Here is a 14,481-nt window from a genome sequence, read left to right on the forward strand (position 1 = left end):
ACCAACTTGTTGTCGGTGCGAATCAGTATATGATGCCCCGTCACCTCTGACTCGAATGCTTTTAGGGCTAAAATAACCGCCAACATCTCCAAGCGGTTGATGTGCCAGGTCCGTTTCACATTTGTTAATTCCCCAAATGCCGGGTGGCCATCGCATAACACGCCCCTGCCCGTGTTGGATGCATCTGTAGTGACTACTTTGTGTCTGGAAACCTGACCTAAGGTGACCCCAGGCCGGTAAAACCGCGGAGCTGTCCATGGTGCTATCGCAGATAGACAGTGGTTGGTGACTACAACGCGATGGTGCCCGTAGCAGCATGCCCGTTGAGGAACTTGCCGGTTGAGCCAGCATTGCAGAGGTCTCGTGTAATAGACCAAGTGGAGTGACCACCGCTGCGGCTGCCATAAGCCCGAGGAGTTTCTGAAAGCATTTCAGAGGCAGAGCCCTGCCCAAATGAAACTCACTGCCATGCTGCATATCGAGTGTATTCTCTCGGCCGAGAGCGAAGCGCGCATTGTTACAGAGTTCAAACACAACCCTAGGAAGGATATTTCCTGATTGGGAATTAATTAGCTTTTCCTCACATTGACCCGTAGGTCAATTGTATTCAAATGTGCGAGCAACCTGTCCTTCTGTGCTAAAATGAGCCAGTCATCTAGGTAATTAAGTATGCGAAGCCCCTCCGCTTTCAGAGGGGCTAAAGCTGCATCCATACATTTCGTGAATGTGGGCGGAGCGAGGGAAAGGCCAAACGGCTGGACTGTGAATTGATATGCCATCTCCTCGAATGCAAACCTCAAGAAGCGTCTGTGATGAGGAACGATCGGGATATGAAAATAAGCATCTTTCAGATCTATTGAGTCAAGCCAGTCGTTGTGACAGATGTGTGCTATGATCTGCTTTTGTGTCAACATTGTGAATGGGCGCTTTGACAGTGCGCAATTCAGAAGCCTTAAGTCCAGAATTGGACGCAACCCGCTGTCTTCCTTCAGGACAAGAAAATAATGGCTGTAAAGGCCCTTTTGACGCTCGCTGAGCTCGACAGGTTCTATTGCCTGTACTGCTAGCAGGCTGTCGATTTCTGCATGCAGAATGTGAGCGTTTTGAGATGACACTGTGGACGGCATCACGCCATTGAAACGTGCCGGCTGTCTCGCAAACTGAAGTGTGTAACCGTGCTTTAGAGTTGTTAACACCCAATTTGATATGCCGGGAATGGATTCCCACGCTTTTATTTGGTCCGACAGCGGGGATAGCGAGATCACTGAAGAGCTTAACATGGCGCCCGGCCCAGGGGCGGGGTTGATGGTTTGTGGAATGTGTGTGGGTGTGTGAAGAGGAACATAGCTCTTTTCGTGAGTGTTTGCGTATTTTTTCTTTTCGCACTGCTGGCAAGGCGGGCAGAGTGCACATTTTTTATACACTTTATTGGCACAGATAAACAGTTGTGAACAATCTCCCGAACAGAAACGGCAGGAGGAGAGAACAGGAAAGTCCGCTTGGGGGCGGGACTTCCCCACAGTGAACAACGTGGACTCCTCTTCACGCTGCTGAAGCCGTCAGGAATGCTGAGGCTGATTAGAGGAAGGTTTCCCTGATGGGCGGGGCCCTTGGCTGTGGCTGTGGATAGCGGCACTTCGGCCAAGGCTTTTTCGGGCAAACGGGCGGCTCAGATGGACCCTGAGGGGCCTGGGGAGTAGAGTGCTGCCGTTTCAGGGGGCGCTGCGCTGAAGTGGAGCATGAGTGCCTGGGCTGAGCGGCAGCACTGCCTCGTTTAGTCATGAAATGCTTCATAGCCTGCTGCTGTTTTTGGGCTGTCTGAAAGCGCTCCAATAGGGCTTCCACTGCATTGCCGAAGAGGCCAGCGGGGGAAACCGGTGCGTTGAGGAGGGCCGACTTGTCCCCATTGCGCGTGTCGGTCAGCGTCAGCCAAAGGTGACGGTCTAGGATGACCAGATTTCCCATGGAGTGCCCAATCGCTCCGGCGGTGGCCTTTGTTGCTCTTAGCGCCAAATCGGTCATGACGCAAAGTTCTTTCAACATGGTCGGGACCGGATTCATCCATTGTTTTTAGAATTTTGGCCTGGTAGACCTGGAGCACTGCCATCGTGTGCAAGGCGGCACCAGCTAGCCCAGCTGTATTGTAGGTGCTAGTGTCGAAGTAAGCCTGCATGGCTTAGACGGGAGCAGTGGGTGGGATCTCAGGCCAGTTTGAGTCGAGGGACATAAGTGGGCTGCTACCACCTGTTCAACAGGGGGAAGGGAGCCATATCCCATTTGGTCTCCATGGTTGATGGATGTGAAGGCTGCTGTATTGGAGAGGTGCAGCCTCGCCAAGTATGGTGAACTCCACGATTTGTAGAGTTCAGCGTGGACCTCGGAAAAGAATGGGCCAGGTCTATGCGGGGCGGTCTTAGTTTGGTGGCCCGGCAAAAAACACTCGTCCGGCCGAGAACGAGTTGGCTCTAGCTGAGGTGACCATTCGAGCTCCAGCTTGTCTATAGCCTTACTGAGAATGTGGACAATCTCCGCATCTGCCGTCGAAGAACGGTCTCTGCGTCTTAGGGGGGAGAAGCAGCGTCCTCCATTGACGCGGATGAGGCGACAATGTCTGAAGCCTTGAGAGATACGGCATAGTCATTCTCCTCTTCTTCTCCATGTTCACCACTGCCGAACTGCATGAGGGCAGAAGCGTCATCAGGCGGGCGAAGACTTTTAGTGAACAGGACGGGGGAAGAAGAGTGTGGGGGTGCATGCTGGACCTGAGCCGGCAGTACAGCCTCACAATCTGTTTGCTCCATATCCTCGCCTTGAACATCTTCGTTCCCCAGGTCCTTGAGGGATGGGGGATGCAACGGAGTGAGAGCGGTCGGGTTATTGCGTTTAAACCGCGCTATCCGAGCGTGGAGCGTTTTGAGGCACATTGTCTCACAGTGCGAGCATTCAGCCTTGACCAACGCAGCTTCTGCGTGGGCGTGGCCCAGACAGAACACACAGCTCTTGTGGCCGTCAGACATGGGAACAGTTTTCCCACATCTGCACTTACGCTATGGCATCTTGAAAAAGTCGGTCCAGTCAGCGCAAGTGTGTTTAACTCTTAGATCACCAGACCACGGCAGGGGAGCGGTCGTCTTCAGGAAAGGATGCGCCGTCCACTGCAGGTAAGTGTGATTCTGACTGATGCCGTTATGAACACCATTGGCTCAATTCAGTTGCATCTGAATTGCCGTGATCCAATAGGAGTTCAGAAATCGGAGAAAATGAGTTTTTGCCATAAGCGTCAGCGACGCAATGTTAGTGACCGAAATCGAAAGGGAACGCCTGTACTACAAACGAGAAGTGGCAAGATCGCAGTCAAAGCCTGCCGCCTTTATGATATTATCATCAGAAATGTATTTATCAACAGCTTATCAAATCTGTATGAATTGTGAGATGTCCATTTTCATGAGGTTTTTCGCTAGTTCTCTACATTGCTAAATCACGTTAGAGAGGAAATTCAACTGCAAGATGATGTTACAGTAAATAAATAAATAATAATATCTGAGCATGGCTGATGTTATGAGAGCGACGGTCGGTCTGCGCGCACATTCATATGCGCTCACTCGCAGTTTGTCAATCAAACTTGCGCACTCGCAATCTCACTTGAGTTACTCAACACGGCGCGAATCTGTCCAATCTCTTGAATAGCTCATCAGAGATATGTACTCGTCACGACAACAGTATTTACAGGACAAAAATAACGTTGATGCTTTTTAGTGATCTACAAAACGCATAGGGGGTGAACAAATCTTTATAACTAGTCACAGGACTTTTGGTGCTAATTTTGGATAAATTTCGCTCTTGTTTTTGAACACCTCTCTGGTGTATGTGATATTGAACACTCATGGTGTTTGTTAGTTGACAATCACAGTGACAACAGAACTGATTTACACTATATGGCCAAAAGTTTGTGGACACCCCCTTCTAATTAACGAATTTGGTTACTCCATTAAATCCAGTAAAGAAAAATCTTAATGTTTCTTTATGTAATGGCTTGGGCTTTGTGTGCTTCCAAATTTGTGGTAGCTGTTTGGGGATAGCCCTTTTCTGTTCCAGCATGACAATGCCCCTGTGAACAAAGTGAGGTCCATAAAGAAATGGTTTGTGTCTGGCATGGAAGAAATTGACTGGCCTGCACAAAGCCCAGACCTGAACCCCACTGATCACTTTTGGGATGAACTGGAACAGCAACTGTAAGTCAGGCCCCATCGACCAACATCAGTTCCTGACCTCACTGATAGCCTTGTGTCTGAATGAGAGCAAATCCCTGCAGCCATGTTACTACATACAGTATAGTGAAAAGCCTTCCCAAAAGAGTGGAAGCTGTTATTACAGCAAAGGGGGAAATTGATGCCTACGGTTTTGAAATCAAATGTTCATCAAGCACATATGGTGCCCACAAACTTTGGCCATATAGTGTATATCAGAAAATCAAACTGTTACACTCATTTTGTTTAAAATAATTACTAAAAGGGATAGTTGACCCAAAAATGAAAAATCTCTCATTTCCTCACCCTCATGCCATCCCAGATGTGTATGACTTTCTTTCTTCTGCAGAACACAAATTAAGATTTTTAGAAGAATATCTCAGCTCTGTTGGTCCATACAATGCAAGTGAATGGTGGCCAGAACTTTAAAGCTCCAAAAAGCACATAAAGGCAGCATAAAAGTAATCCATAAGATTCCAGTGGTTAAATATATATCTTTAGAAGTTATATGATAGGTGTGGGTGAGAAACAGATCAATATTTAAGCCCATTTGTATTTTTTTTTTTTTTTTTTTTTACAATAAATCTTCACTTTCATATCTGTAAGTCACATGTGGCACCTGCTTAGTTTCACTTACACATCTGAAAGTGAAAGTGGAGACTTAGACTAAAAAAGTCAAGGACTTAAATATTGATCTGTCTCTCATCCACAGAGCTGAGATATTTTTTCTAAATAATCATCATTTGTCTTCAGCAGAAGAAAGTCATACACATCTGGGATGGCATGAAGGTGAGTAAATGATGAGAGAATTTTAATTTTTCCCTCAAATCAAATCCCTTTATTGTCACACAACCGTGCAACAGTGGGTGAAAGTCTTGGGTGTGGTTCCAAGCAACATAGCAGTATGACAATTACAATTACAGGGAACTATACTGTTAACTAACATTCCAATATTCTTACGATAACATCTGTAACTTAAAATTCTCTCTCTCTCTCTCTCTCTCTCTCTCTCTCTCTCTCTCTCTCTCTCTCTCTCTCTCTCTATATATATATATATATATATATATATATATATATATATATATATATATATATAATCATAAAAATTAAGAGTGCAGCCCTCAAGGGTACAGGGATCCAGCTTTGTGGCCCCTGACCTTTCCGAAGTTGAGTAGCCCTGCTGTAGATAATGTGTAACTTGTGATGTTTGCTTTTGCATTCATGGTGCAAATGTGCTAACACGCTATACGCGGCCATAGTATTTATCGATTACACTCTGTTATTGTAATTTATAATGACACCGATACTACTGCAAAGATGGGTGTATAAAAGAGTGTTAATGGGTGGAATACAGACAAAAGAATGATGATAGGCACATCTTACTTTGGGCAAATGTGAATGGGTTTTGTCTGCAGATGTCACATGAGTGAATGGGCACTTAAGAGTATTTGATTTTTTTAAATTAAAAAAAGCATAACATGTTCTTGGAAAATGTCTCTACGTGAACAGTTTTTCAGATTTAGGTAAATATGCGCCATCTTGCTAAGAACTATACACACTGGTTTGTTTTTTTGACTGATCTTAACTGATTGAACGGAAATTAGTTGTCGGCTTCAAAGTAGGTGGAGTTCCAGATTACACCCACCAATGACGTGGACCAATGGCAGTAAGAAGGTGTTTAGCAGCCGGTAAGAAGTTTTCCAGAAAGTTTTCCCTGGCAAGCTGTTACAAACCACCGAAATAAACTCAAAAACACATTCTTTTTGACTACCTTTTGTTCTAAATGAAGTCACACCCATTCGTTCTTCGATTTTGTAGGAAGTGTGCAGGGGCCTTTACTGGAAAAGCTACGCTTTTCTGAAAACAGCTGTCTACTGTCATGCAACTGAAAAATGGACTTAATTTAGTAGCATCATGAGTTTTAGTTAGTTTCTCCCCAACACTAATTTACTTAGACATGAGGAAATGCTTCTGTTCGGATAAAATCAGTGTTATTACCTGCTTGGCTTTCTCAGTGGTCCGCACCCCTGAGATGTTTTGCCTCAGTTATTTTCTCTTTCTGTGAAGGCACAGTTTGTTAGAGAGCCAGTTTCCTTTCCATCTGACCTACCTACTCTGTCTGTTTCAGTCTGCAGTATGCTGTGGCTGTTAGTTAGAGTGGACAGTGTCCATTCATATTTTGGGTTTATTCCATAATAATTGTAGTTTTGGAATCAGAAGCTGCTTTTGTGCAGATTAATATTTCATGTCTGCTCATTGCATCATTACTGGAGATATTCAATTGTGATTTTTTTTTTTGCGTGTTTGAATGGGAATAGCATTTGTGTATGCGTGTTCCATAGGGATTTACCTGTACTTTATTAATGGAGAGTCTCTGCATATCTTGTGGCTTTCATTCTCTATATGGCTCTCTCTTTTTTATATTCATTCTACCCCAAAGCAGTCCAAAATCGCCTCCTTTTCATTGGTTGCCATGGAAACCCAAGCCCATGTCAAGAGGGAAGAGAGTGTTATTTGTTTTTTTGGGGCTTTATTTGAGAGTCGTTAGTTTTGCAAATATTCCGAAGCTTTTAACGAGAAGACCATGATTATTATTAGCTAATTGCCATCTCTGAGTAATAAATACTTTTGATGGCGTTTGCATAATTTGGCACGGCTTGTTTACATCATTTAAAGATTCATTTGATTGGTATCTGTAATCTGTTTGATATTTTAAATAAAGATTAATACTCCTAATTGAGATGAAATCCCATCCTGACTGTCATCATTTTGCAGAGAGTTTTACTGAAACATTTAGTGAATTGCTCGGCAATGCTCTTTTGAATTGTGTCCTCAAAATGACTCACAGCTCTGAATACTGTCTCTCTTCTCTCTCAAAAAATACATTTGTTAGGGAATTCATTTATAAATACATGATCATTTCAAAGGAATATTTCACCCAAAAATGAAAATTCTCTCATCATTTACTCACCCTCATGCCATCCCAGATGTGCATGACTTTCTTCTGCAGAACACAAATTTAGAAGAATTTCTTAGCTCTGTAGGTCCATACAATGCAAGTGAATGGGTGCCATAATTTTAAAGCTCCAAAATCCCCATAAGGAAAACATAAAAGTAATCACTTAACTGGTTAAATCAATGTCTTCTGAAGCGATTTGGTAGGTGTGGGTGAGAAACAGATCAATATTTAAATCCTTTTTTTACTATAAATTCTCCTCCCTGCTGAGTAATTCTCCACTTCAGTTTCACTTTCCCATTCTTCTTGTGTTTTTGGTGATTCACAGTCTTAATGCATATTGCCTCCTACTGGGCCGTGAGAAGAATTTATGATAAAAATGACTTAAATTTTATAATTCTCACCCACACCTATCATATCGTGTCTGAACACATGGATTTGAAAACTGGAATAATATGGATTATTTGATGATGCCTTTATGTGGACTTTGGCGCTTCAAAATTTTGGCACCCATTCACTTCCATTGTGAGGACCTACAGAGCTGAAATATTCTTTTAAAAATCTTAATATGTGTTGTGCAGAAGAAAGAAAGTCATACACATTTGGGATGCCAGGAGTGTGAGTAAATCATGAGAGAATTTTAATTTTTGGGTGAACTGTCCCTTTAAGGTTTAAACAATATTCTGGACAACAAGATCGGATGTCTTCTGTCAGTGTCCTTGTTGAAATAATGATAGTTTTGTCTAACACTCAAAAGTGAAGTGTGTAATTTTTGTGCTACTAGGAGCACTTCACCTTTAATGGATTGTCTAATAGTCCTTTAAAGAAATAACTGATTTTATTGAGTAATTGTTTTTAATGGACAGGTCATGATGTGTTTTATTTTTATCAGGCTAAATCCTTGCGGAAATTGATCCAGCAGACGTTTAAACAATTTGCCAATCTGAATGATGAACAGTGCATTCTGAAGTTCTTTGAGATCCTATGGCCCATATACAGATTTGATAAGGAGTGTTTTAAATGTGCTCTTGGGGTAAGTTGAGTTTAGATGTGGCTTTTTATTCTGGATGTAATTTATGCTAATGAATTGAATTAATTACCAGTTATTTACATGTAGTACCTCATCTGATTTATTAGCTCTGCCTTAATGGTGATGGTTTAGTTTTATAACCGGTCTGCAGTGCTGTCTGTTGGCCAAAAGATGATTGTTCGTTCATAGCCATATGAGCTGCTACTGTGTATTTATCAGATTTGTGAGGTAAATGTAAATTTAAACGACTGTCCTTTGTTGTGTTTGATAGTCAAGCTGGGTTATTGCAGTGGAGTTGGCCATCGGACCAGAGGAGGGAATCAGTTACTTGACTGACAAAGGCTCAAACGTAAGTTCTGTCTAATGCCATGAATGAATTGATTGATTAAAGGAGGATTGGATTGATAAACTATTGGACATTTTATCTAATGTCACTCTGTCTCTATCTGGGCAGCCAACACACCTGGCCAACTTCACACAGGTGCAGAATATCCAGTTTGAGGAGCGAGAGAAGAAGGGAATGCTACAGTTAGATGTGGCTGGAGCACCCGAGGTAACACACATACTGTATACACATGCTATGTTTAGATTTTGTTGTGTTCATTGTTGTCTTTTGCCAACATGGATATGCCCAGCATAGTTTGAGACCTTGTTTGTGCTTGTGCATTTCTCAGCCTCTGACAGTAACAACTACAACTCTGAACACAGCTGAGAACATGGCTGATCTAATCGACGGTTACTGCAGACTTGTGAGCGGAAATTCCTCATCGTTTATCATCCGTGTACAGAAAGGTGAGACCACACACAGTCCAACCTGGTCTCATAGAATGAACGTTACTCTATATACGTTTTTGCAAACTGACTTGTACGTGCCGCTTTCTACATTTCGCTGCAGTTTCCTGGTGAAATGAACATGAGAGGCGCTACAACATATGTGTGGTTTAATCATTGTCATACAAATCACAAGTACAATAGCTGATTTTGATTTTATAAAAACGGATAAAAACTTTGGGCTCGACGGCCGCGGTTCGAGTCCAGCCAAAGACACACATAAGTGAAACTGTCAAAGAAGTGACACAAAATGACGTGGATACTTCAGTTAATGTGTGTTTTCTTTTTTTATTATTTCAAATTTGTAGTTTAAAACACTATTGGTTAGGGTTAGGTGTTGGTTAAAGGTAAGGATGTCTGTTTTGTTAAACTCTTCTTTATCTTTCCAGCCACTATTGGTTAGGTTTAGGGTAAAGTTTTGTTTTAGGGAGGTACGTTTTATTTGTTAAAACCACCATCTAAAATTCACCTTAAAAACCTTGTCTGATTACGACCTAATTTCGCTCTATTTTGGCACCCCCCTGCTGGACATTTCACTTTAAATCTGCAGCCAAACATGTAATGAAGCACGCAATTTCAGTTTTGCAATGTTCACATAAATTTCATGAGAGCAGGCTGCACAGTCACAAAAAATGTAAATGCAAATTCACACAATCTCAGATTAATTCTTAAATCCTCATGTCATTCCAAACCTGTATGACTTTCTGTGGAATACAAAATGTGAATTTTTGGAGAATATTATGGCCACTGTTTTCCATATAATGACAGTGAAAGTGAACTTGGGTTAAGCTACAAAATGACAAAAAATACCATGAAGGCAAAATAAAAGTGCACTATATGATTACGTTCTGAAAGATAGTCATAGGGGATAGGCAGGACATGAGGCTTACTGAATGAAGATGCAATTTGAAAAAGGTAAACTGTTCCTTTAAGGTACGTTCTCAATGACAGCGATCAAAGCACTGGAGGTTGCCAAGTTGCTGTTCTGTTGGACGCTAGTATACGTTTCTACTCGACTTTAGTATGTAACTGTATTAGGATGCAGATCTTGTCTGCTCTTCTATTGGCAATGCCCGGTTTTGTTACATTGCCAACGGTCGCTGTTGCTCATATCACTGCAAATCGCCAACTCTCATTGCAAGTGATTGACTTTGTTGGTGCAAATTGCTTTCAGTGTGAACGCACCTTGAGTTAAAACTATGTTATCATCTTTCACTTTAAAATGACATGTTATATCTTTACTCAGGTTTGTTGTAGGTCTTTGCTTTTATTTCACAATACACATTTTATTAATTTTTGTGTGTTAACAGAAGGAGAGAGAGCTCTTCCATCAATCCCAAAGGCTCCAAAGTAAGTCACAAAATCTAAGGATGTTGTTTTGAAAATACAGTGGGGTCCAGAAGTCTGAGACCACTAGTGAAAATGCTTCTACTTTGCATTTTCTAATACAGATGTTTTCATTGAAAATTGTATCCAAATTTTGCTTTAATTGTAGTATGCTCTTGAGCTGGCATGGACTTTACATGTCTGTGCAAAACTTGATGGTCCATGTTATCCCAGCATGATTAGAGATTGTTCCAGAGAGCATCTTGTGTGCTTCAATGAAAGCACCGAAATCTGACCGTTTGTAGAAATCTGTCCTAGAAATAGTGCACTCTTAAATATTTCTTACTGATTTTACATCATAGCCTTTCTTGGTTTTAACTTTATTTCAAAGTTTAAATTCGATTTTAAATCCTAGATTTTAAATGTAGTCTCAGACTTAATAAAGAAAAATACCATCTTAAATTATCATTTCCTCTGTCATTACTGATTTATCTTCACAGTTTTTGATAGTTTTCCAACAGGGCAGCTTGGTTCCTCTTTAACACCCTTTCCATGCTCCCTTGGCCTCTTTGGCTCAGACATGTGGAATCTCTCAGTGTGCCTCTAAACTAATCTGACCCTCAGCACATCTCCCATTAAAAATGACCGCGTTAGTGCCCATCTGTTATGTCATCCCCCCTGCACACATTAATGGGTAAACCCAGCTCAGTGGGCTCAGCATGGATCAGTGTATTCTGTCTGAGGTGGAGAAGGTCACATTCTGATAAAGTTTAAATGAAAATGTACACTATTCATCTTCTTCAACCTCTGTCACACAGATCAGCAAACCATGAGAAACGGTTACAAGGAGTTCGAGCTAAAGCCATCTCTGTTTCAGGTAAGACTGCACTCGTTCAAGAGCACAATCTTGTCATCTGACATCCTGAGCTGTGATATTATTGATGATTAATTTAGCTTTTTTAGAATCTGTTACTGGGTGAGATACGGTCATGATTATTGATTTTGTGATCTTCTGCATTGGTGTTCATGTGCTTAAAGGAATTGTTCACCCCATAAAATTTTTTTTTTTAATCTTTTACTCACCCTCATGTTGTTCCAAATCTGTTAGACACTCTTATTTTACACAAAAGGAAATGTTAAGCACGATGTTTGCTTCGGTCACCATTCATTTTGATTGCATCTTTTTTCTATACTGTGATGGTGAAAGGTGACTGAGGCTGTCTGTTCCTAACATTCTGTCTAACATATTATTTTATGTTCCACAGAAGACATTAAGTCATAGTCTTTTGTGAGTAAATAATCACAGAATTTAAATTTTGGGTGAACTATCCCTTTAAAAACCCACTTGTTATTGTAGCTCAAATGGTAGTGTAATGCCAAGGTCATGGGATTGATTCCCAGGGAACGCAGATACTGATAAAAATTACATCTTTGTGCAGTGGTTTCTTTATTCACAGATCTTTTAAAGTCATTTATCCAGGCATTTTAACCCTTGTCACGGACTTGGTATTTATCGTTTAAGAAAGGCCACTTATGGTGTCATTTACTCCATAACTAATTCCATTCAGAGAAACTGAACCTTTATTTCCCTGATGTATTCTGTAAAGTCTGTTGATATCTCAGTAATTCTGAGCAGTTTGTTTTCACACTTGGTTTTATTGCTTGGTCAGAACCAGAATTTAGTTCTACCCCACATACCCCATAGGTCAGATTTCATATTATACTTTTGGATCCAAACAATGAGTACCAAAACTTCACCAAACCCTCCAACAATTCGACTCTAAAGGGCCATTCACACAGAACCCATTTTTCTGTCTGTGTTGGAAGGACATCTTTGACTGTTGCATCGCGTCTTGCTGTTTTTTCAGTATCTTGCGCAGAAGCACCATGTTTTAAGACGTCATGTCAAGTTAAAGGAATATTCCGGGTTCAATACAAGTTAAGTTCAATCGACAGCATTTGTGGCATAATATTGATTATCACAAAAATAAATTTAGACTCATCCCTCCTTAAAAAAAATAAATAAAAAGTTGGTTTACAGTGAGGCACATACAATGGAAGTGAATGGGGCCAATTTTTGGAGTGCCTAAAGGCAGAAATGTGAATCTTTAATTTGATAAAAAACACTTACATTAATTCTTCTATTAAAGCTCATTATTTGAGTGGTGTAGAGTTGTTTAAATCATCATTTTTACAGTAGTTTTAGGTTTTGTTGACATTGCATCATCATGGCAATGAAGTTGTAAAATTGGCAATAACTTTACACAGAAGAGGTTAGTAATTGATTTTATCACACTAAAATCATGTTACCACGCATATTGTTTGTCTTGTGGCTATACTTTTGAAAAAGTGTGTATTTTAACTTCCAAAAAATTGCCCCAATTTACTTCCATTGTAAGTGCCTCACTGTAACCCAGATTTTTGTGTTTTTTAAAAGAAAAGGAGGGGCAAGCCAAAATAATTTTTTTTGGTAATCAATATTATGCCACAAATGCTGTCGATTGAGCTTAACTTACAGTTGAAGTCAGAAGTTTACATACACTTAGGTTGAAGTCATTCAAACTCTTATTTTAATCACTCCACAGATTTCATATTAGCAAACTATAGTTTTGGCAAGTCGTTTAGTACATCTACTTTGTGCATGACATGAGTAATTTTTCCAACAATTGTTTACAGACAGAGTGTTTCACTTTAAATTGACTATATCACAATTCCAGTGGGTCAGACGTTTACATACACTAAGTTAACTGTGCCTTTAAGCAGCTTGGAAAATTCCAGAAAATTATGTCAAGCCTTTAGGCAGTTAGCTTCTGATTGGATAATTGGCTACTTGGAGTCAGTTGGAGGTGGACCTGTGTTTGTATTTTAAGGCCTACCTTCAAACTCAGTGCCTAATTGCTTGACATGGGAAAATCAAAAGAAATCAGCCAAGACCTCAGAAAAACAATTGTGGATCTCCACAAGTCTGGTTCGTCCTTAGGAGCAATTTCCAAATGCCTGAAGGTACCATGTTCATCTGTACAAACAATAGTACGCAAGTATAAACACCATGGGACCACGCATCTACTATACCACTCAGGAAAGAGACGCATTCTGTCTCCTAGAGATGAACGTATTTTGGTGCGAAAAGTGCAAATCAATCCTAGAACAACAGCAAAGGTCCTTGTGAAAATGCTGGAGGAAACAGGTAGACAAGTATCTATATCCACAGTAAATCGAGTCCTATATCGACATAACCTGAAAGTCTGTTCAACAAGGAAGAAGCCACTGCTCCAAAACTGCCTTAAAAAAGCCAGACTTACAGTTTGCAAGTGCACATGGGGACAAAGTTCTTACTTTTTGGAGAAATGTCCTCTGGTCTGAAGAAATAAAAATGTAACTGTTTGGCCATAATGACTATTGTTATTTTTGGTGGAAAAAGGGTGAGGCTTGCAAGCCGAAGAACAACATCCCAACCTTGAAGCACGGGGGTGGCAGCATCATGATGTGGGGGTGCTTTGCTGCAGGAGGGACTGGTGCACTTCACAAAATAGATGGCATCATGAGGAAGGAAAATTATGTGTATATATTAAAGCAAAATCTCAAGACATAAGCATAAAAAATTTGTGCGCAGAACTGAAAAAACGTGTGCAAGCAAGGAGGCCTACAAACCTGACTCGGTTACACCAGTTCTGTCTGGAGGAATGGGCCAAAATTCCAGCAACATATTATGAGAAGCTTGTGGAAGACTACCCAAAACATTTGACCCAAGTTAAACAGTTTAAAGGCAATGCTACCAAATACTAACAAAGTGTATGTAAACTTCTGACCCACTGGGAATGTGATGAAAGAAAGAAAAGCTGAAATAAATCATTCTCTCAGCTATTATTCTGACATTTCATATTCTTAAAATAGTGATCCTAACTGACCTAATGACAGGGAAATTTTCTAAGATTAAATGTCAGTAATTGTAAAAAAAAAAAAACTGAGTTTAAATGTATTTAGTTATAGGCATATGTAAACTTCTGATTTCAATTGTATACTGAACCTGGAATATTCCTTTAAAAGAACTTAAACTTTTAAAATCACATCTCAAAACACCTACATTCTGT

General features: G+C 40.7%; 1 protein-coding gene across 7 annotated transcripts in view; it reads left to right on the plus strand.

The window, feature by feature from the left end:
* Positions 1-14,481, plus strand: part of ptk2ab (protein tyrosine kinase 2ab) — a 101,898-nt gene that overhangs the window by 48,496 nt on the left and 38,921 nt on the right. For all 7 annotated transcript variants that reach the window (XM_051718580.1, XM_051718583.1, XM_051718585.1 and 4 more), the window contains 6 exons: positions 8,096-8,236; positions 8,505-8,582; positions 8,688-8,786; positions 8,908-9,025; positions 10,375-10,414; positions 11,209-11,267. In XM_051718580.1, the coding sequence (XP_051574540.1) occupies positions 8,096-8,236; positions 8,505-8,582; positions 8,688-8,786; positions 8,908-9,025; positions 10,375-10,414; positions 11,209-11,267 (535 nt within the window). The remainder of the gene's footprint in view (positions 1-8,095; positions 8,237-8,504; positions 8,583-8,687; positions 8,787-8,907; positions 9,026-10,374; positions 10,415-11,208; positions 11,268-14,481) is intronic.

Source organism: Myxocyprinus asiaticus, chromosome 15 (assembly GCF_019703515.2).
Source record: "Myxocyprinus asiaticus isolate MX2 ecotype Aquarium Trade chromosome 15, UBuf_Myxa_2, whole genome shotgun sequence".
NCBI classification, from domain to species: domain Eukaryota; kingdom Metazoa; phylum Chordata; class Actinopteri; order Cypriniformes; family Catostomidae; genus Myxocyprinus; species Myxocyprinus asiaticus.